Source organism: Colius striatus, chromosome 19, assembly GCF_028858725.1.
Source record: "Colius striatus isolate bColStr4 chromosome 19, bColStr4.1.hap1, whole genome shotgun sequence".
Taxonomy (NCBI): Eukaryota; Metazoa; Chordata; class Aves; order Coliiformes; family Coliidae; genus Colius; species Colius striatus.
The window spans coordinates 8,311,168-8,333,329 of NC_084777.1; the positions used below are offsets into that span (position 1 = coordinate 8,311,168).

The following is a 22,162-nucleotide window of genomic DNA, read 5'->3' on the forward strand; positions in this document are numbered from 1 at the left end:
TTTCTACCGCTGAATCAAAGTGATATCAGCCAGCTCTAAATGATGCCAAGGTGCTGTATGGTCACCAATGCCTCCGATATCACTGCAGAGCAGTGAGGGTCCCTGTCCTTGTCCCATGCCAGCAGTCCTTGCTGTCTGCATGGGCACTACAGAGCCTTGCTCAAGAGATACCCCAACCCTTGAGCACCCATGGAGCTGCCATCAGACCAGCCCTGTGTGTCTCTCTGAGCTCTCTCCAGTTTTCCTAAAAGATAGTTATGAGTTGTGCAAGGTATTTACCCTGGGGATGGTCTGCAGTGAAATCTGTCACAAACGTGTCCTTATACCAGGAGAACATCTCTGGTTATGGTTATTGCAAAGCAAAAGTCAAGCACATCCTTTGGGGAGAGCATTGATGACGTGCCAGCAGCCTGAGAAATGGGCTGGAGCTGGCAGGAAGGTGTTTGTGTGTGTGTATTCACATGCACATCCCTGTAAAGAACTGGAGAAATCTCTGAGGGAGAGGAATCACAGAAGCATGCCAGAGCCCCAGCCCAGGGTCCATAGCAGGCTGTGCACTGTGCAGGGTCACATAGGCCATGAAGACAGAGAGGAGGAACTGTGCTTTGAACCCACACGAGGACCTGCATGTCTTGAGCAGGGATCTTCAGCTACCCTGGCTGACCAGCCCATTCCCTGCCTCCCTCCCACAGGCTTTGCAAACATCCTGAAGATCCTGAACAAGGACAGCAGCCGGGAGGAGCTGCTCTCCTTCATCCAGCAGTTTGGCTCTCACTACATCGCAGAGGCTCTGTATGGCTCTGAGTTCAGCTGCACCATCCACTTCCCCAGCAAGAAAGTCCAGCAGCAGCTCTGGCTCCAGTACCAGAAAGGTGAGGAGGGCGTCGGGACGGGCAGGGGCACAGATGCTGGTTATTACTCGTGCTGTTTTCCGTCTGCCAGCCCCTCTGCCCCATGCACACACCGTCACGGTGCCGGTTAGCAGGCACAGGCAGGAGACCTGTCCCACACTGAGTGCCCAGCAACAGGAGACACTGACACGTGTCTGTGAGCAGCATCCTTGAGCCAGGTGAACCCCTCCTGCCTGCTCCTGCCTTCAGCTGCCACACAGGCTGCATCCTTCCCTGGGGAGACCCACTTCACCCCCTGCTTGGTGCTCGGCTGTGCTTGGGGTCGGGTGATGGAGATGTGACATAATTGAGCTGTCTCAGAATGGCTTCATTTTATTGCTTGTGACAATGATGGTCTTTAAGGAAGTGTATTAAATCAATAGCAGACTCATTGTGCTACACCATAAATAACGAGACACATCATTAAACAGGGCAATAAACTCCAGGACTTTGAAGTAATACAATTAGGTTATGTTTATAAAAACTCCCTGATCGTCGTGGCCTTCCATTTGCCTTCTCTCCTCCAGGGAGTTGGGGATATTCCCCAGGTCTGATATTTTTCTGTTAAAAAACATCTGTGGTGTTTCATGTGGCTGATGGTACCAGAGGAGTGTCGAGGCAGTTGCCTCCTGCCCGAGGGCTGCATCCAGTGCAGCCTGTGCTCAGCAGTGAGCTCCTGCCCGACGCCTCCTCTCTCCCTGCTCATTTTTTCCCTCTGTCTTCCCAGTGTAGCTTGTCTTGTAAGCGCATTTATAACACCCTGTACTCATTTGTTTGGGTTTTAAATAGTGATAAATGAAGTTTGCCACAGCAATGCCCCTGTTTAGCAGGAGAAGGTGTCGTGGAGATGTGTTGTTTACATGCCTGTGGTGTTATTAATCATTCGGGTGCGCTCCCTGCAGTCCTTGGGCAAACATGTCGCGGGGAGCAAACCTGGAGTGGCTCCGTGGGCCCAGCCCTGTCACCACGGTGAAGGGTTTCTCTGGAGATGAGAGGCAGTTGCTGCAGTCTGAGCCTGGTGTGGGCATTGCTGCTGTTCACAGTGCCAGGGCCAGAGGGGAGATGAACGGTGGCAACACTCGACCTGGTGGGGCAATATCTCCCATTTGTGAGCCACTGCCTTCCCCCTGGAGCCATGTTCTACAACATCCTTCCCCACCAAAGCACTCATGGGACCCAGGGATTCCCCAGGGGTTTTGCATGTAATGCCTGGACATAAGCATTTGTAACTTCAGACCATGCAGTATTTAGACGTGGGGTGCTGGCTCCGACCTCATTCTCTGTGCGTGGCTCTGTCTGCAGCTTTGGCAGCTGATGAGGGTGGTGAGGTTGAATTTTGGGGCTGTCAGTACTTCAAGAGGGGACCAGTGTTGCACTTACCTCTTTGATCATCAGAAAACACTCTTGGAAGGACTTTGAGGCTGTTCAGGTACCAGAGGAGATCAGCTCTGTGGACAGAGACCGTATCACAGGAAACTCAGGGCTCTTTCCCAGAGAAACCCCAGTTAGCTGGGAGAAAGATCTTGCTGTTTATGATAGACAGATTTTATTCCCAGCTTCTCTACTGATTTACCCTCATTTTGCCAGTGACATAAGGAGGATCAGAATAAATAGCTCCAGCTAGACAGTGCCGGATGCCTCCTCCAGTCAGAAACAGCTCTGGCCTGCCGGGCTCCCTGCTGCTAGCCAGCCCGTTTCTGAACTGCTCAGAGAGAACACACATGTTTCATCTCTGAGAAATACAAAGGTAAGGCCAGGATAACTGTAATTTGCTAGTGAATAGAGCAGGTCAGAAGAGGAGGGGGAGAGCAGTCTCGAGTTAATTGGAACGGCACCAGATCTGATCCAAACGCACGTTGCGGCGTGTTTGCAGCAGCACACAGTGATCCTAACGTCGTAATCAGCTCCATAAATCAGGCAGCAGCCCTCAGGAGGAGGCCTCTGCCAAGGCAGTGCACAGTCTGCCTGTCCAGCCCTAATTGAAAACGTGGTCTCAGAGAAGAGACTTGGCCCTGGCAGCGGGACTGGGCGTCTGGCCTGGCCTGGCCTGGCTGTCTGTGGGCTCAGGGCAGCCCCACACCTGCCTGCAGCAACCCTGGGGCCTGGGGCAGTGTCTGCACTGCCATGCCTTTGGCCAAACCAGGGAGAAAGTGATCCAGCTCTCACTGGGGACAGCAGAGTTGGTGCTTTTTCACCTCCTGGAGCCACTGCCCTGCTGGGATGGGATGGTTGGGCTGCAGGTATCACTGGCATCTCCAGGCTGCTCTGCCTATAGAAATACAAACTGTTGCCCTTCTTCCTGAAGCAGTTGTGTGCTGGGAGCAGGCAAAGGAGCCTCTCACCCTCATTCCTCTCTTAGCCTAGAGAAGACTGAGAGGGGACCTTATCAATGCTTAGAAATATTTAAAGGGCAGATGCTGAGAGGATGGGGCCAGGCTTTGTTCTGTGGTGCCCAGTGACAGGACAAGGGTAACAGACACAAGCTGGAACACGGGAAGCTCCACTGGAACAGGAAGAAAAGCTTTGGTGCTGAGGTGAGGGAGCCCTGGCGCAGGCTGCCCAGGGAGGGTGTGGGAGGGAAGTTTCCAAACCCACCTGGACACGTTTCTGTGCCCCCTGATGGAGGGGAACCTGCAGGGGCTTGGACTAGATGAGCTCTGGAGGTCTCTTCCAATCCTGACAAGAGACAGAGAGGCAGGGAGGCACAGCTGCCCTCACAGCACACTCACACTGTGCTCCTCCCTGGGCAGACATAGGAACAGCTCCCAGGTCTCTGCCTGGGAGCCTCCTTAGCCTCAGAACAGACTGAACCAAAGCCCAGTTTTATTTCATGCAGAGTGATTAAAAGCCCATGTTTTGACTGCTTGCTCTGGCTCTGTGCAGCCAAGCAATGCTTCAACTCACTGGAGTGGCCTCTGAGCAGGGACCCTGAGATCGACCCAGTCATTGATCTGTGCCACAGGAAGCCCACCTTGGTCTTCTCCCCTGTCAAAGGAAGCATTTAATGCTGATGGCACCTCATTAACTTTGTACCAGTTGTGTGAGCATCTTCATTTGGCAGCTGGGGCAAACATGACCCCTCCAGCCACTTCCTGTTACACATGAGGATGTGCTGCCCTGGCTGGGATGCAGTGATTTGGCCTCATCACAGTCCCTGTGGTGCTGTGCTTTGGGCTTGTGCTTAAACCAATGTTGGTAACTCCAGTGTGTTAGCTGCTGCTGAGCAGTGCTTGCACAGCCTCTGGGCTTTCTCTCTTTCTCCCTTTGTGGCTGTGTTGGGCAAGTTATTGGGAGGGGACCCAGACAGGACTGCTGACCCAAACTGGGCTGTTCCACACTATGTAATGCCATGCTTAGTGATGAAACTGGAGGTAGAGGTTGGAATCAACCCATTGTAAAGAGACTCACAAAATGTACAGGAGGGAAGACAGTGATCCCTCCATCCAGCAAATCTACCTGCCAGGGAGCACTTCAGTCACTGCCAAAGGTTTGTCAGAGATCTCTGTTCTCTGTGGCCCCTTGGTCTGGCTGGACAAGGAGGAGGAGGGGAGCTTGGTTAGGGAAAGGGAAGAGCTGCTCTGGTAGCAGTATCTGACAGCCCCAGTGGGATTTCTCCAAGAGCAGTTCCAGTTTGCTCATTCCCATTGTGATACATAAAATACAGAACAAATGTCTGTAGATGCACTGAGAGAACAGAGGTGTTATCAGCAGTTACACAGAAGGTCTTATCAAGTGTTTGAGTGAGGACTCTCCTTCCATCACATGATGCAGAGCAGCTGAGCCTCCGCCTGGCAGACTTCAGTTCTCCAGCTGGAAACAGTTGGGAAAAGAAAAGGGTGTGTTGGTGGGGGGCTGAATGGAGGAGCACACAGGCAGTGGGAGTTCCTGTCCTTCACACCCAGGACCTGGGAGATGTGCAGCTGGGTGAGTAGAAGGGTGCTGGTGTACAGGGGTGGAGGAGATGCAGAGGGTTTCACTGCTCAGCTGTGAGGTTGCAGTTGTGCTTTCTGCCTGCAGTCAGTGAAATGTTTGTTTGCTATGATCTCTAGATAGTTTCCTTGGCTGAGGTTACCCACTGTGGGGTGGGAGCTCAGCAAGCTGAGACTTGAAAATAGCTGCTACAGATGTGAAAGATGTTCCCTCTCAGTGACAGATCATTTATCAAAGGGCATTCCCTATGGCCTTCTGCCCACTGGCCTCTCCAATGCTTGCTCTCTTCTCTTGGAGCACACATTATTGGTTGCATTTACCTGTAAGAGGTTGTATTTTTTGTGCATTCTTGTGAACTCAGCAGTTTAGACAAAAAAATCTTCCTAAAATACAAGTCACAGTAAGGGCACAGCCTCAAGCTCTGCTGAAACAGCAGTCCATAGCCTTCTGAGTAGGGTCTGTGGATCCCTTCTGTCCTCTCAAGGTTTCATTCATCTCCGTTTAGGTCTGATACTGCCATAACACAATTAAGATTGAACCAGGCCATGGGAACCTTTAGTTTTCATTTCCCAGACACAGTCAGGTGCATTAAGCAAGCTGTAAGGCAAGCTTTGCATCTGTTAAAGGAGATGGTAGCTTTCCCTTCTACCTGCTGCTCGGTCAGAAGTGAAGTGTATAGAATTTCCCCGTCCTTGAGATGCATTCCTATAACCAAGTGCTCTATTACCTTTGTAACACTCACTCACCTGTGGTTTATGTCAATATGTTTATTTAAAAACCTCACATTTCGACATTTTGTTCAGAGGAGGCAAACCCAATCTAGCTGGTTGCTGTGAAATTTAGTCCAGACTCAACTATGTGCTGTGACTCTGTCTGCTGAATGACCTCATGCACCCACTGCTGATTGTGAGCCCAAATTGCCAGGCAAGTAGAGTAATTAGTTGTGCAAAATGAAATAACTTTAAATCCTTGCATTGAGTAATGACCCAGAAAAATCACTTAAGCTATACAATAGAAAAGACTCAAAGCATCTGCCTTTATTTTCACTTTTGTGGCTCAGCCCCCTTTGATTAAGCAGCAAGCCCTCCCCCTCATCCCTCCACAGCCCCTGTTCTGGTTGCTGCCCAGAACAAATGTTTGTGGCTCAGTTGCTGCTACCCTCAGAAATTATAACTTCTTACAGAAGGGCAAAGTGTGACAGCACCAGCACAGCAGATGTTCTGCAAGGATCCTGTGTGTTTGATAAAACAGCTCCTTGTATCTGTTTGAAGAGCTGAGTCCTCTGAGGTGGGAAGAAAAGCCTCACCCAGACCAGCAAACCCAGCTGGGTGGCAGGACCAGGGAGGACCTGCTCACACTGGCCATGTGTTGATGCCATTCCTTAGGTCTCCTTTAGCTCCACACAAACACATTCTTTCTAATACAGTTTTTGGTAGCATTTATTGAAATTATCCAGAGTAATAGATGAACCCTCAGAGCAGCCCTCCTACCAGCCCCAGCAGATATGTCACCTCTGCAGTGGGGCAGAGCTGAGCCAGAAAGACCCTCGATGAGCCAGGCAGGTGGGGGATGAAGTTGCTTGGGGAAGAGGAGACTGAGGGGTGAGCTCATTCATGGTTACAAATACATCAAGGGTGGGTGTGAGGAGGCTGGAGCCAGGCTGTGCTCAGTGATGGCCAATAGTAGGACAAAAGGCAACGGGGACAAGCTGGAACAGAATTTCTTCCCTGTTGAGGTGAGGGAACACTTGCAGGGGCTGCCCAGATGGGCTGTGGAGTCTCCTGCTCTTGCAGGGGGGATTGCACTGGATGAGCTTCCCAGGTCCCTTCCAACCCTTGTGATTCTGTGAGGCCTTCAGCCAGGCTTCCTCATCCCCTTACCGAGCACTCTCTGCCAGTGAGGTTGGGACTAGACCCTTAAAAACATCAGGTGTGGGCTACAGGGAACAGTAAGATGTTGCCCTTGTTGGAGTATAAATGGAACTGTGGCATTTGGTTGTGAGGTGGGTAGGGAGGTGTCAGATAAATTACATGAGACCTGCCAAGGAGATCAGGTTTCTCCTCCATGGAAGGAGGTCAGCATGAAAGGGGTCTCGTAGCCATTGTGTTCCCAAATCTAATCCCCCTGACCATAAAAAGCAATCTGCTGCCAAAGGGAGAAGATGAAGTGTTTCTAATAAGGAAATGAGCCGTTTGCAATGTGCTTTTAATTGGATCAATTTTTCCTTTATTACACAATCTTTACAAACCCAAAACACACACACACACACGTATCACCACACAGGCTCTTTCTCCAGGTAAGAGAGCAGGAAACTATTTCATCACAGTCCCTAATTACTCCATTTCATCTCCTTTGGCAGATGATCCCAGCATTGTGTGGGGGCACCACGGCAGGAATCAGCTCTGCAAATCCCCCCTGGCAGGCAGTGGCACATTCTGCCAGGGGATGTGCACATCCAGGGAGAGGGACAGCAGGGATTTTTTCTCCCAAAACCCAAGAGCAGAAGAGCTGCAGGTGCTAACCCCTGGGCACTGACAGCAGTGTCCCACCAGCACATCACTGGGTAGCGTTGTTTTTCTTGACTCTGAGTGAGAAACAGATGACAGATGCTTTGTGTGAACTGTGTAACCAGCAACAGGCTGGGGTAACCAACTGCTCAGTTTACTAGACCAGCTTTCATGTGTCCCTTCAAGCACTCCAGGAAATGTTATTGCTAGTAGTGTGATGTTTATTGCAAAACAGAAATAATCCATTGGAACAGAAAATGACAGAGGTACATATTATCATAGATAATATTGCTTCAGTTATTCAGGGCCACAGTAGCTTCCTGCTTGGAGATCTTAGAAACAGGAGAAAGGTTTTGGAGAGATTAGTAGGAGAGGAGCTGCTGTTACTGTAACACTGGAAAAACTGCCTAGAGTTACAGTGTAATTAACTGCAGAAGGGTCCAGAAATAGTCATCATCTCCCAAGATGACATGCAAGATGAGACCAGCTCCCCAAACCCCTGTTAAATACCTTGGGCCACTCTCCCTTCCCACCCCAAAAAAAAGAGAAGCACAGAATGTAAATAACTGTGCAGGTTGGTGGCTTTGGCAAAGGCAGGGAGCAGCTCAGGAGGGGAGGGGGGCTCAGTTCCCCAGGGCTCCCTCAGCACCAGCTCCCCCGCTACTGTCTCAGCTCCCTTCTGCACAAGCTTTTCCCAGGGAATTAAAAGTGAGAGAAATAGGAAGTTATGCCAGTGGAGGGGCAGGTCCATCACACAAGGTGGTGGTTGTGCTGAGCAGAACAGGGAGAGGAGAAAAAAAACCCCAATCCCACCAACATCAGCTCCCAGCGCTGCTTCTGCACACCCTGTAACTGCCAAACAATTGCCCGGGGTGGCAGCAGCTCTGAAGCAGGGTTTACTTTGCTGTTTCACTGGAGGAAAGTGTAGGAGAGCTTAAAAAAAGTCACCTGTTGCATACATGTTGTAGCACAAGTAGCAAACAATTTGCCGTAGCATGGCAGCCACCATAAAATCAGTGTTTATATTGTCTGTCATGTCCCCAAATTTGCAACTACACTGTTGATAGCAACAAATAAATGCACTGCAGTGTAACTATTATCTGTGGCAGATTAACATGCTACCACTGTGCCCTATTTAAATGCATCTTTCCTTCAATGAAGTATTCTAGGCAAGCAGCACCACACTGAGGTACACATTTGTCAGCCAGGAGAGCAGCACTGTGGGGGCCGTGGTTCACACAGCTGCAGTTTTGTGCTTCATTTGGCCCAAAGCCATGATGAACATGAACTCTGGTGCCTGCTGGTGCCATGGAAGGAAAAAATTATCAGAAGAACGTTGTGTTTTGCTGTGCAAGGGGAAAAACAAACGGCAATGCACTGATGGATGTGCTCTCAAGTGTTAAAAAGCTAAAGGCAAAATGGTCCCCCCTCCCCATCCCCACCTCAGCAGTGAGGGGCTTGCATGTATGAGGTGCAGGTGAATGGAACACAGCACTGGAGTGGTGTGCAGGCGAACATACAACACATTACATTTAATCATATTTGCTACAGTCTCCCAGTCTTATTCCCACAGCCCTTCCTCCCCCTCCCCAAGAAACATCAGATACCAAACACCCCTTCCAAAGACAGTTTCCAGGACACATGTAATTATAAGACAACAGTAAATACCAAGAGTAGGTTTCCCCTTATGGGTTTTTTTTTCCTTCAGCCCTCTCTCCCTTTCTCCCTCCCTTCCACCCAACAGAACTCTTAGCAGTGATAAAACCCTGTTGGCACCCGAGGGCAGTTCTGTGGCTCAGCTCGATTTCCCCATGATTGCACAGTACTCACTTCACATTGAACAGACACGGTTCACAAATGGCACTACAGGGGCCATCTCCAGAAAAACGGAGAGAAAACCCTCCCTCATCAGTCTGAAAGTAAAGCTCCATCTCCACACAGTTTAAGAGGGCTATTTCGTTTTATGCAGTGCTGCAATCAGAAATTGCTGTCTCTAGTAGTTGCCCAGACAACTGCTACCCAGTTCCTTGCGAGTACCACAGCAAGAAGAGGATTGCCTCTCTAGTCCTCTAAGGGGAGGTGATTTAGAGCAGTCAGTCGGTGTTTATGGCACAAAGAAAGACACAGTGGTTGAAGCTGGAAGTGTAGCTGTGGCATAGAAGGTGAGGTTTATGGAGTGACCAGTCATTTAGCAAGGAACCAATACTCCAGAGGGATGGATGCTGTCCCTCGTGGCTGTTCTTTTTTATTGTATGCATTTTATATCAAAGGGAAGAAGAGAAAGCAGACCACCCTCATATAGGCTATTTTGTTTCTGAACACAAAACATGAGAACTTCTGTGCCAGACCCTCTTTTGTTATAGCACAGACTTCCCAAATGCATGACACCAGTTCCCATCAAGACTGCAACGAGGTTGGAAGAATCTCTGCTACCCAAAGGGGCTTTACTAAGGATGTGCCTTTAAGGGGTGGAATATCTTCTCAGGTGGTAACTGTAGATCTTAATGCAATGATCCCAACAGTCCAGCACCAGCAGCTGCCCTTTGGGGGTGATGGCTATGCCCACGGGACAGGTGAGACCCTCCCGGATTAGGATGTTGTAGCCACCTCCTTTAGGGAAATGCAGGATTTCTTTACGGCTGCTGTCAGCAACAATGAGATCTCCCCTGGCATCCACACACATCCCAGCAATGCACCTGAAATCCTCGTTCTCGGAGAAGAAGTGGCTGATCTGGCGTCCCAGCTGCCCATCGGGGCCGACGGAGCCGATGGAAAAGCCTCCTTCCAAATGGTGCTCGTACTGCCGGTTCTCCAGGTTGAGGCCCAGCCCCTGGGTGAAGTAAATGGTCCCTTCGGCGTCGCAGGTGACGAACTTGGGGCGCACGGCGCTACACAAGCAGCTGTACTTCACCACCCCCACGCCACGGTCCACCGTGAAACACCACAGCTTCCCTCCTTCCACGTCGGTCACTACGAACTGCCCGGAGGGCAGAGCCGTGATGCCCCAGGGCTTGCTCAGCTGGCTGCGGTGACACGCCACGCAGTGACCGTCCATGGTGTAGACCTTGACAGAGTTATCGTAGCTGTCGGTCACGCCTATCAGGCCATGGCAGTTCATGGTGACAGAAAGGGGAGTCAGATTGGGCAAGTCTGCTCCAAGGAAACTCAGCACAAAGCTGTCGATTCCGCTCGGGCTCCGGCGAATCTCCTTCAGAAAGCCCTTGCGGGTAAAAACCTGGATTCGGAAGTTGCCCCGGTCTGCCACAAGCACCTCGCCTTGCAGGGTGATGTGGAGGCTGACGGGGAGATTAAACATCCCCGGCAGGCTGCCCTTGGAGCCTATCCTCTTGATGAAGTTGCACTGCTGGATGCTGGTGGCTGCTTCAGGCATCCTTGGCTTGGCTGGTGAGGAATCGGGTGTGCTGCTGGCCTCCTCTTGCTCCGCGTCAGGCTCCCTGAACGATGCCGATGAGGATGCTGCTGTTTCCATGAGCGATTCCTCCACAATAACAGTCCGGGGCTTCTTCACCACCTGCCCAATCTGCAGTGGTCCCACGTGGCTCACTTTCAGGAGTTCAACCTCCTGAAGAGTCAGCTCCCTTGGGAGACTGTTTGTCAGTTCTGGTTCTTCCTCATCTACTGCCTCCTCCAAGAGAGCTATATCTCCCTGCTTTATTTTGGCAAGGAAATAGTCACAGCGAGACATTATCTGCACTTCTGCTAAGTTCAGCAGATAAGCTTGTTCCTCCATGACCTGATTATTTACCTTCTCCACTTCAGACAAAGAGGTGGTGAAGAACTTGCGTGACCTTGCCAGTTCCTCGTGGATCTTGTGTTCTTCTTTGCTGTAATCTTGCAGAACTGCTTTGTATCTAGATTGCAGGTCTCTTGAAACACCCTCCAGAGATGCCTTCCTTTTCTGCAGATCACCCATGAGCTCCCGAAGTCTGGCAAGCCTCGTCCCAAATTCCCTCCTACGTTCTTCAGCAGCCTCTTTGATAGGAATGACTCTGTGTCCTTGAGGCATGTGTGATGTCTCCTTGCAGGGCTCACATAAAACCAAGCTACAACTCTTGCAAAAGTGTCTTGGCAACCTTCTCCCACAGACCTTGCACATGAGAAGACCCACCACTTCCCCGAGTCCGGCAGTGTCTATGATCTTCAGCACAGTAAGATTGTCAGTCAGCTGAGCCAAGCTCGTGATGCGTGTGATTTTGCTGCAGAAGGGGCAGCGTATCCCATTGATGCTGTTTGCCAGGAGCTTCTCCAGGCACTGCCTGCAGATGGTGTGCCCACAGTGTAAGAGCTTGGGTCTCAGCTGCTCCTCCGTGAAGGATTCCATGCAAATGGGGCACTCCAGGACCTCTCGGAGCGCATCTGAGTTGAGATGAGGGGCGGCAGCCATGGTTCCCCAGGCAGCTTGAGCTGGTGCAACGTGTCTCGCACTCACATCTATTCCAAGGTGCTCTGATTCTGTCCAGAAAGAAAAAAAAGGGAACTGTGATTTATGTCATCACCTGCAGTTACACATACATGCAATTTATTTCTGATTTATCACCCAACTCTCGGCAGAAAAAAGAAGCCCAGTTAGCTTTTCCACATTTGGAAAGGATGGATTAGTCATAGCTAATCTCAGAGTGGGCAAATTCTAAAGCTAACTTGCAGCTCCTGGTGTGAGGAATTATTCACTTGCAAAATTTCTAAGTAGAACTGAAAGAAGTGTAATGGCAGCAATAAGGAAGCCCAATAGATATTGATGACTGAATCATCTCCTCATGGTGCCCATCTCCTGCTGCCAAGCCTCCGAGTTTACACAATTTACTGAAACCCAGGGAGATTAAACCAAGCATTCAAAATGTTGCACATCAAAAGAGGAACCAGATGGTGCAACGCTTTAGGACATTAATATATCACCTCTGGAGACCTGCATTCAGATGTGACATCAGATACGAACAAAATAAATGCGGTGGGTTTACTCTGCTTTTTAAAACAGCCAAAATAAATTTCTCAAGGTTTCATACATTTGCCAGAAAGTGAAACTGGAAGGAATGATTTGTCAGCTTCCACTTGTTCTGGGAGTGACTGTACATCCCGAAAACGCACAGGGAAGGTTTTACATCGCTGTGTCTCGTTAAGCTCTGCCGTGCTGCATCATGCTACAGCATGCAAAATAAACCCAGCCCGACACAGCTGTGTTCCAGCAGAGATCAGCAGTAATGGACTTAACAGACAACTGCAAACATTCCTTATTAGATACCACAAGTGCTCACTAGTAGTTCTTGAACTTAGCTTAATTGCATATAATTTCTCCTTATTGCACAATCTTGCAGCCTTGACCTCATTTCTCCCATCCTGGTTCAGTCTGACACAGCTCTGGTTGCCGTTCAGCTTCAGTCCAGGTTTCTCCATCCTCCCATCCCTCGCAGCAGGGAGCAGGTCCCAGCAGCTCTCTTGCTAAAGCAGCCATCCATTCAAATGGAACAGAACAGGGTTCAGATCATTAAGTTATTATTCAGTAGACTGGGTTTCAATACCTCTGCTATTGCATTGCTTAGCCATTAAAAGAGATGAGGAAGAAAACATTTCTTCTAGGGGGAGAGGAGGAGAAAGAAGTAGTTAGTCTTTAAAATGAAGAGACAGTCACAGAGGGATATGAACAGACAGCTTTTCTGAAATAATGGCTGCTGGCAAGCAGTGTGCTTGCTTCCCTGCTGGGCTCACTGCTTCATCCTTGGAGCATTTCAGCCAGGAAGGTGCACTGTATTTCAGTTACTGTTTGCTCAAGTGGAGGAACACAACTGCAATGAAGGAAATTTCTTTATGTTCATACAGGGAAGGGGAAAAAAATCATTTAAATATATCAGCTGCAGTTCAGAGTGCTTTAAATAAAGCCCAAATTTCAGGAAGGGATTCAGTGGTGTAGCAGAATCAGTGATGAAGTGAATCAGTAGTGTAGCCTGGTACCAAGTACCAGGCTGGGATCCGATCCTTCGCACAATGAGTGTCCCGTCCCCGGTGCAGGGAGAGCGGCAGCAGGCCAGGCACAGAACACACCTCCCTCATCCTGAGCACAGGCTGGGGAAGCAGAAGCTTGGGCACTGCCACGTAGATGAGAAACCTCCCTCTGAGGGATGGGAAAATTTGTATTCTAAAATGATTTTGAAGAATGAAATGCAGGATCCCATATCCATTATTCTGTTTTTCCTTGGAAATGTGTCACAAGACTTGCTTAGGGAGGGATGAGGGAGCACCAGAGACACCAGATACTGACAGTTATATGAAAAGCTACCTTTAAAACAAGTATTTTCATAAAAAGGACGATGGCAGAGGGGGTTTTGCTTAGTTTTGAGTTAGTTTCTGTTTTTAGAAAGATGATTTATATGACATTCTTTCCATCTAGGTTCCCCTTTTATTGAAATACCAGCGCGAGCCTTAGTAACGTGGCATAATTTCTGTCGCTTCACTTTCCTCTTTATCTGGCACTGGGATGGGCCTTCACGGAAGTTTCCTCAACAGCGAGTCGTTCTTGTGTCAGTCCCTCCCAAGGCTGTTCCTCTGACGCAGAGCAGGGCACTGCAGAAAGCCTCTGCTGAAGGTCCAGCTGTAACACTCTGTCAGTTGTGGGCGTTTGGTTTTCTTACAATCAGAAACGCGTCCTCCTGTAGTTTAACGTCTCACTGTAGTTCTTGGCGTGTGGCGTGAGACAATGAGGCTCACTGTTTTTAACAAGCTAAAAGACCAGGCTGGAGCTGCACAGTCTCCCTTGCAACTTCTTCCTACAGCACGTATCAGCGTCCCTGGAGGGGTTTGGGAGACAGGTGGATGTTGCACTGAGAGAAATGGTCTAGTGGTTGATAGGGCTGGGACAAAGGCTGCACTCCATGAGCTTACAGGTCTCTTCCAGCTAAAGCCATTCTGTGATTCTATAATATTCCAGTGGCGACTGCAAAACCACTGCGACAGTCCCCGGGCGCGGCGTGGTTGTGTCCCCGCCCGAAGCGACGCGACCCGGCCCACTGACCCCGCGGCGGCTCTCGGTGACAACGCGCGGCTTACGCGGGCCCTGCGCTGACAGGACGCTCGGTCGGGCACAAGCTGCCGCTTTCAGCGCCGGGACGAGCCCCCTCCTGCCACCCCGCCCCCCGCCGCGGCCCCGGCTCCAGCAGGTGCCGGGGCAAGGCCGCGGGTCCCAGGGGGCTCGGCGGGGCGGCCCCACCGCGGCGCGGCCGCCGAAGGGCTCTCATCGGCGGCGAGCGCGTAAACTCCCGAGCCGGCAGCGCCCGTCCGGCGGAGCCGCGGCCCGGCGGGGCTCCAGGTGGGGCCGCCCGGCCCCGCCGCCGCTCCGCCGCCCGCCGAGGCCGCCCCGGGACCGCGGCCGTTGCGAGGAGTCCCGCCCGCCGCCGCCCCGCGCTCCCGCCCCGCCTCCAGGGGGCGCCGCCGCCGCCGGACCGGGCGCGCCCTACCTGCCCGCCGCTCCCGGGCCGCGCGCCGCTCCCGCCGTGCCCCGCGCCGCCGCCGCGCCGTGACGTGAGCCGGGCCGCGGAGCATGGCGGGAGGTGGAGTCCCGCGGGCCCGGCGCGCTGCCGGCACACGGCACGGCACGGCTGCCTCTGCGGGGCTTTGTGCTGGGCCTGTCCAGAATGTGTAGCCCAGGCTCTCTGTGTTTCCCTGGCTTTGGTACGTGCAGCTCGGGCACACGCAGGTCGCTCCGAGCCCTTTCACCTCCCCTCAGCCCCTGCCCGTCCCTCCGGCGGCTCCGCAGCTTCTGATGGCTTCTGTGTCACCTGCGGGAAACGTGTCTTTCTCGTTCTCACGGGCTACCGGGACAAAAGGGACTGTTTGTAGGTAGAGGATAGCAAATGTGATCACTTGATGGGATGATGCACATAAATAGCGGCTGTGAACAGACAGGCAGTTGCGGCTGCTTGAGCAAGCACTGGCTCAGGACATGTCCTGGTTGCCATTGGTTCCCTTCCCACAGCGGCCTCAGCTCAGGCCGGTGGTCACTGGTATCGGCAGCTCATGGGGAGCAGAGCAGTTACAGGGTTTGCCCTCGATCAGAGGAGACCTTGTGTTGCCCAGTCCTTCAACTCACCTGCTCGTGCCTGGAAGGCAATAAAGGGTGGCGTCACTGCCAGAGCTGTGCGGGCCTAATGACTGGAGTCGTTAATCACAGAATCATAGAATCAGTCATTTCCCTCCTCCTCATCCCTCCAGCCTTTATTTCTGACCTCTCTGCCCATCAGCTGGAGACAGGGCTTTACCCACTGAACTGTGGCTCTGTCCAGCCCGAGTGTTTCCTGGGGTCATCCCAGTGCAGGGGCTGTCAGTAACATGGGTGCCACAGCTCTGTGGCCAGCAGCAACACTGGACCCACATCATAGGGAATAAACGTTGAACCAGGGAGATTTTGTGAGGGCACCAACACACGAAAGTGAACAGTGTGAGGAAAACATAATGGTAGGAATAAAGAAATCGGCTTTTCACGCATCCTGGGAAGAAAACAAAAGGCTCTCTGGACTTGGTTAGAGATGATACTGATGAACCAATGATGTTATCCAGCATGTGAGAGTATGGGGACCCTGTGCCTTGATGGGGAGACTCTTCAGCCCGGGATCCCCCTCACTCCAACCCCAGCCATCAGCTGTCAGGGAGGGAGCCTGCTGCAGATACAGGTCTTACCAGCGATTTGGGAGGTCATGGAGCTATCCTTGTAGGGCTTGGAGGCAGGGGAGTGAGCACTGAGGTGCTGTCAAGGGTTAGATGACCAGGGCAGGATCTTGGTTACACTTCCTCAAATACTGTGTTCAGTTTTGGACCTCTCACTGGAAGAAAGACATTGAGGTTCTGGAGCCTGTCCAGACATAGGCACTGGAGGTGGGGAGGGGTCTGGAGCACAAGACTGATGGGAAGCAGCTGAGGGAGCTGAGGATGTTTAGTCCAGAGAAGAGGAGGCTGAGGGGAAACATGAGCTCTCTGCAACTGTCTGACAGGAGGTTGTAGTGAGGTGAAGATTGGTCCAGTAATGAATGATAGGACAAGAGGGAATGGCCTCAAGTTGCCCCAGGGGAGGTTGAGATTGGAGCTGAGAGGGGTGTCAGCCCCTGTGCCAGGCTGCCCAGGGAGCTGGGGGAGTCCCCAGGCCTTGGAACTATTGCAAAGCTGTGGAGCTGAGGTGCTGAGGGCCATGGGTTAGTGGTGGGCTGGGCAGGGTGAGGGCAGTGGGTGGACTTGATAATCTTAAGGATCTTTTCCAACCAAAATGATTCTAATTCCATGACTCCTGAGAGCCAGTGCAGGCAGCAGGGTGGCAGTGGGGCCATGCAGGGTTCTGCAGAGTTTGTTCCTTTGCTAAAACGATCTCAGCAGTGGTGCCCGACCTATCCCCTTTTACAGAGGTTTATCAGTGGTCTCTCAAAGCTCTCCTGCCTTTTTTCCTTAATACCACAGGCTTTCAAATCTGAAGCAGAGGTTACCGCAGAGCCTGCCTGTCCCAGCTGCAGGCAGAGGAGATGGTTGGGCTCTGCAGTCTCCCTGCCAGCAACCTTCGGGCTCAGCCCCAGGGTGGAGGGGATGCCGCAGGCAGGGGTCCCGCGTGCCGCTGGGTTCTGTGTTGAGCTGGGGCGATAGGCTGGGAGCGGCGGTCGGCAGGGAGAGGGGCTTTGCGCTGGGAGGCTGCGGGGCAGCGGCAGCAGGCGCGGGCATTGCGGAGCCGCCACCCTCACACGCTGCGGCGCGACTGGCGCCGGACTCGCCTCGCCGGGGCGGGGGGTTCCCGGAGGATGGGACACGGCGGTCCTGGCCCAGGGGCTGCGGCGGGGCCGTGGCAGAGGGAGCTCCATCCCGAGAGCCATCCTGCGGCGGGGCCGCGAGAGGGCAGCAGGGCCTCACGGACCGGCCGGGCCGCGGCAGTGACCGAGCCCCACGGCATGACAGGGTCGCACGTCGTGGCAGGGCCTCACGCCGCGATAAAGCCCCACACCGTGACACAATCTCCTGTTGTGACAGGGCCCCACAACCGCCCCACTAGCTGCTTTTGGGGCTCGGGTGGGTGTCCCACAGGCAAGCACCTGCAGTCGCATGCCCACTGCAGGGGCCCACTCTCCCGTGCTGTGTCCCTCGTGTGCTGTGCTCCTGCCTTCACCCAGGCTTCCCACGCAGGACGCCGTGGCACAGGACAGCTGCATTCACCAGGAGATGGTATCGGTTCCTAGGTGAGCTCTGCTTTGTCATAGCCCACATGTGAGCCTGGCACACCCGGCCTGAGCCGCTGCCTGTGCAGCATTTCCCAGGCAGTGTGTGCCAGTGGATGCAAATGCCCATTGCCTTAGCTGTGGTGACACTAGGTCTGTCCGGCCAGAAGCTGGTGTAAAGGGGAGGTGGACCAGAATTAGCTCTTCCTTGTACAAAATGCAAAACCCAGGTCCTAAATCAGCCCCAGCTGAGCAGCCCATCGGTGTCAGCGCAGTTAACCTGCCAAGCCTCGAGGAATCTCTACCTTGGTCTGTTCCTGAGTTCCCCCTGTTGTTAGCTGGAGAGCCTTCTCCTTGCTCCAAGCATTTCTGCTGTTGAAGGGCTACCACATCCTACCCCTGATGTCCTGATGTGGCTGCATTCTTGTGGTCAGTGGAGTGATTCCCAGTTTTGGAACGACTAGGGATCTCTTGGAAGAGGTGCTGTATAAAATGCTGGACCACTTGCATCCTGTTGTCTCCTGGGAGCTCTCAGGACCGAACAGCACTCCAATACAAAAGAATTAGGTATTAAGCCTCTGTTATTGCTATAGTACTGATGTTACAGTGCCTTCCTCTAGGAGGTGCTGCTGGTAATGCTGGAAGCGTTTTCCCACATCTGCAACTGCTGCCTGCCGAGTAGGGACCTCTGTGCACAGCTCAGGCACTCACACTGTGCTGCGGGGGGATTAAATCCTGATGGAGCCAGGCACTCAGGCAGGCGAGCGGTGCCTCTGCCCTCTGCACCCCTTGCCCTCCCTTACTTACACAAGAAGAAAGGCTGCCCTTTACTTTGATTTGTTGTGTTACTGGTTGTTGGGATTTGTTTTTTTCCCAAAAAAATACATATTTCAGACAAACAAACAAACTAATAACTCCCACAAGTTGCCGTGATGCGTCTAACCACATCCGCGGTGCTCCGCTTCCAAACAGATGGAGCCAGGAGTCCACTGAGTCACCAGCAGCGTTAGGGAAAGCGTGCTCAGATGCAAGGGCTGATAAGGAATCCCTCTGTCCTCGCTGCTGCTGCAGCCCGTGCAGCCCAGCCTCATCCTCCTGCCAGAACGTGGCCTCTGGATCACCCTAGCAACGATCACCTGCAAAACCCTTCCCAGGGAATGAGGCAGAGGCTTTGCAAGAGTGCTCCGAGTGCCCAGGGAGGTTCTTCAGTTCTGCATGGGGCTGGTGCAATCTGGACCTGAACACTAAAGCTGGTTTTACTTATTCTGAGCTGGACCCAGCTTGCAGTGAAGATAACAGGAGCGTTTCTGTTGGCTTCACTGACAGCTGGAGATGGCGTTGCAGAATCAGATGGTTCTGATTCTCTCCAACAGCAAGAACTTCCCTTGACTTCATCAGGAATTGGGTTGGGCCGTCCGTATCTTCGTTCAAAAAGCAGCCAGTCAGCAGGTCCTCAGCACTGACGAACACTGGATGGCAACTGGGTAATAAAACCCAGACCGAGCCTCTGGGAACATGCAGGGTTTCTCCAGTTCACTCCTGGGATTGCCAACCCCAATCCATTCTCCCTGGGCTGCAGTTGCAATGTTAGGTACAGGAATAAAGGAGTATGTTTTGAGAGAAAATACCTCCCAGATCTGGATAACTGCTCTGTGAGGTGCCGTGAGTGGTGGGTGATGAGAGTGGGAAGAGAAGGAAACACAGTCTCTGTCAAAGAAGTCACCCTTTCTAGGGATGGAGCACTTGGAGCTGATGCTTTCCACCCCCCGAGCAAGCAGATGAGGACAGCAGTTCTTCCTCAGTGTCTCTCCCTGGCTCTGGAGGAGCTGGCTCACAAAAGAGTGCGCAGCTGACGCTTTCAAATAAGTTTAAATAGAAGAAACGGGCTAATTAAATTTTTACCACTTTACTGAAACCCCCAAATCTCATTCCACAAAAGCTACCAGAAATTGCTATCCAGTGCTGATGACTTCCAAGTGCTCGTCTGGATGAGAGCTGGCAATTTGGCAGTGAAGCCCGTCTCCCTCTGCTGAGCCATGTCCTACTTCATTTTCCTCCTTTGGAGTTGTACCCAGAGCCTTTTCTGTAGAAGGGGACACTGTGGACCCCTTGCCAGCACACTGAACCAGTAAGCTCAACTACAGTAACCCCTCACATCTCCAGGAAGCCTGTCTGCAAAGAAATCCTTTTCCCCAAAGTGACTGGGGATAACTGTTATGAAGAGGATGAAGTGCAGACAGCTGTTTCCACCTTACCTATGAAGTCTGCTCTTCTGACAAGTCTGCTGCCAGTTAATCTGCTGCTGAGTGCATGGCTGCTATGGAAGGGGAGCTCTGCCACTCACACAGACTCCTATCTTACTTTAATTGCAGACCTCTATGCTCTTCCCTGTGCAGCTCTATTTGATGACAGCTGCTCCTGAAATGCCATTGCTCTATCTGGGTTTCCTTCAGGAGAAAGGAGGAACTCTCACTTTCATGCCAGCACCTTTGGAGAGCTCTTGAAACCACCACCTCCACCACTCCTGGTTAGGGTGCCCTTTCCTAGTGAAGGAGGCAGAAGTTCATACAGGATGTGTTGGATGAGCTCATACTCATTGTCTTTTCTTGCTGAGAGGGCTGTGTTGGCAGGGTGGCTGCTGAAGGAAAGCTCTCCATGTCTAGCCCACCTTTTGCAGCAATACTGTGTCCTCTCTTTCCCCACAGTGACATGTCTGGTGGAGCACTGTGGCACAGAGCCTCATCTCTATTTCTAGATGGGACAACTAATGCAAACATTTGAATCTAAGCTGTTAGAGCTGCAGCAGTCGAGGGTGTCCCTCAGCACAGGATAGTGCAGGGAGATGGGAGTTAGCACTCTCCTGCAGAGGGAAATTCCTGCTCAGGGGTTTCTTTTGCTCCTTGCTTGCTATGGCTTGCTCCTTTCAAACACAGACTGTGACTGAGGAGGACCAAGGCAGGTTGCTCTTCCTGCTTATTCACCTGTCTCCTCACTGCTTGTTTGTACTTGAGGAGCACCTGAGCCCACAAGCACTGTGTGCACATGCATTGTGTGCCCTGTGCTTCAACAAGAGGGGACACCAGGGGAGAAGCATAGAGCGGTTTGCTTCGAAGGGAGCCTCCAACAAGTCATTCTCTGGTAGCTGCACATCCTGCAGCCATACTGCACATCCAGCCTGGGCTGTCTCCAACTGTTGGTGGAAGCCTATATGTGTGAATTTGCACAAAGCCTTTTAGAAAGGCTTGAAATTGTGTGCTGCATCTCCAGACAAGCCTTAGCTAAGCTTAGGTTAAGCCATACCCTGTATTAAGGACACATCCAAACATTTGATGCTAGTGATCTAATTCTTAAAGATAATAATTCAGGAAGGAAGGTTTGATAGCCTATTGACAATCATGAGATAACTGATTACACTTCTCCTTCAGTTCTGTGTCCATGTTTTCCCTTAAAGCATGGCTTCAAAACTTACTTCCCCATGGAGGAACTCTGAAACAGCTGCTTCAGCTCTGGCAAAGAAGCTTTGCAGCCCAGAAGTGTCATTGTCATCTCCTTCTTTCTCTTCTACATGTAGTTTAGTAGCAATGTTTAAAAAAAATGTTAGAAGTGAGAAGAAGCTTCTGGAATCACCTTGTAGCTTCCCACTTTCTGAGCCACCCAGCTTATTATGGCTTCATGGCTTTCCCTTAAGAGGTTTGAAGTAGCCTGGTGCTACTTTTCTAGAAAATAATCTCTCCAAGATCCAGATCCAACTCTCATTTGCCATGTCTGAACACCAGTGTCTCCCTAGATGCTGAGACATCTTCTCACAGCCTTGTTTTAGTTTCTCTTAGCAAGTGCTCCCCCCACTCATTCCCCTGAAAGATGTGTTGGTTGGAGTTAGCTTATTCTTCCTGTGACAGCTTTGATCCTGTGCACAGAAGTGTTCCCTGACAGCCAGGCAGCAGGGAAGGGCTGTCCCTCACCTGGAGGGCTTTGGGAGTCGTGAATTAATACTGTGTTTACTTGTATTTCTAATTGACTAGTGCCTTGCCAGATCAATTGCATGTCACTGCAAGCTGAGCACATTGAGACAATCCTTGTTCCTCCACAACTTCTTCTTGGGACTGGGAAGTTGCTGCAGGAGGCAACAGTCATGCAGCTCGTGGTGTTGGAAGCCTCATTTGGGCACAGGGTGAAGAAAGGCTTTTTTTGTGTGTAGGTCTGTCACCAAGTTACAAAAGTTGGGCCTTCTTGGATCAGCCCAAGAGAAGTGTCTCTAGCTAAAGAGTTTAAATAGAAGTGTCCTGTCTCCTTTGCTGTCAAAGGTGTGACATTTTCCTTGTCCTGAGTGAGCCTTTGGACCAAGGCAGAACAAAGTGAGGCTCTCTGGGTTTGTTGCCTGTGGTTAAGACCACGAGGAGGTTTCACAATGGGTTTCAAAGACCTGAATTTTTCCTAAAAGCAGAGTGTTGAGTTTTGGTAACGCCTCCATCTATTCCCTGTGCAGTGAGATTGTCCCAGTACTCACTCCCTCTGCCAAGGGGCCGCATCCCACAGTGTAGTTTCTATGTAGCCTCCTTTGAGTCCCTCTTGGTGCCCTGGATAAAGTGGTACTCAAAAGAAAGAGCTAAGGATCACAGGGACTAGAGAGGGCTGGCATTGG

At 51.7% G+C, this 22,162-nt stretch overlaps 2 protein-coding genes across 5 annotated transcripts in view; one reads left to right on the forward strand and one right to left on the reverse strand.

Moving 5' to 3' along the window:
* ASTN2 (astrotactin 2) overlaps nt 1–22,162 on the forward strand; it is a 319,116-nt gene that overhangs the window by 207,033 nt on the left and 89,921 nt on the right. The window contains exon 16 of the mRNA XM_062011422.1: nt 693–872. Within this exon, the coding sequence (XP_061867406.1) occupies nt 693–872 (180 nt within the window). The remainder of the gene's footprint in view (nt 1–692; nt 873–22,162) is intronic.
* Nucleotides 7,009–14,828, reverse strand: TRIM32 (tripartite motif containing 32). Of its 4 annotated transcripts, none has more exons than XM_062011426.1 (2): nt 14,791–14,828; nt 7,009–11,800 (listed from the first exon to the last, which is right to left on the reverse strand). In XM_062011426.1, the coding sequence occupies exon 2, from the start codon at nt 11,730–11,732 to the stop codon at nt 9,789–9,791; it is 1,944 nt and encodes a 647-aa protein (XP_061867410.1). In that variant the 5' UTR covers nt 11,733–11,800; nt 14,791–14,828; the 3' UTR covers nt 7,009–9,788. The 4 variants fall into 4 exon arrangements, with proteins under 4 accessions (XP_061867410.1, XP_061867408.1, XP_061867409.1 ...); XM_062011424.1 differs by having other exon boundaries at nt 7,009–12,781; nt 14,791–14,821; XM_062011425.1 differs by lacking the exon at nt 14,791–14,828 and adding an exon at nt 13,617–14,650 and having other exon boundaries at nt 7,009–12,781.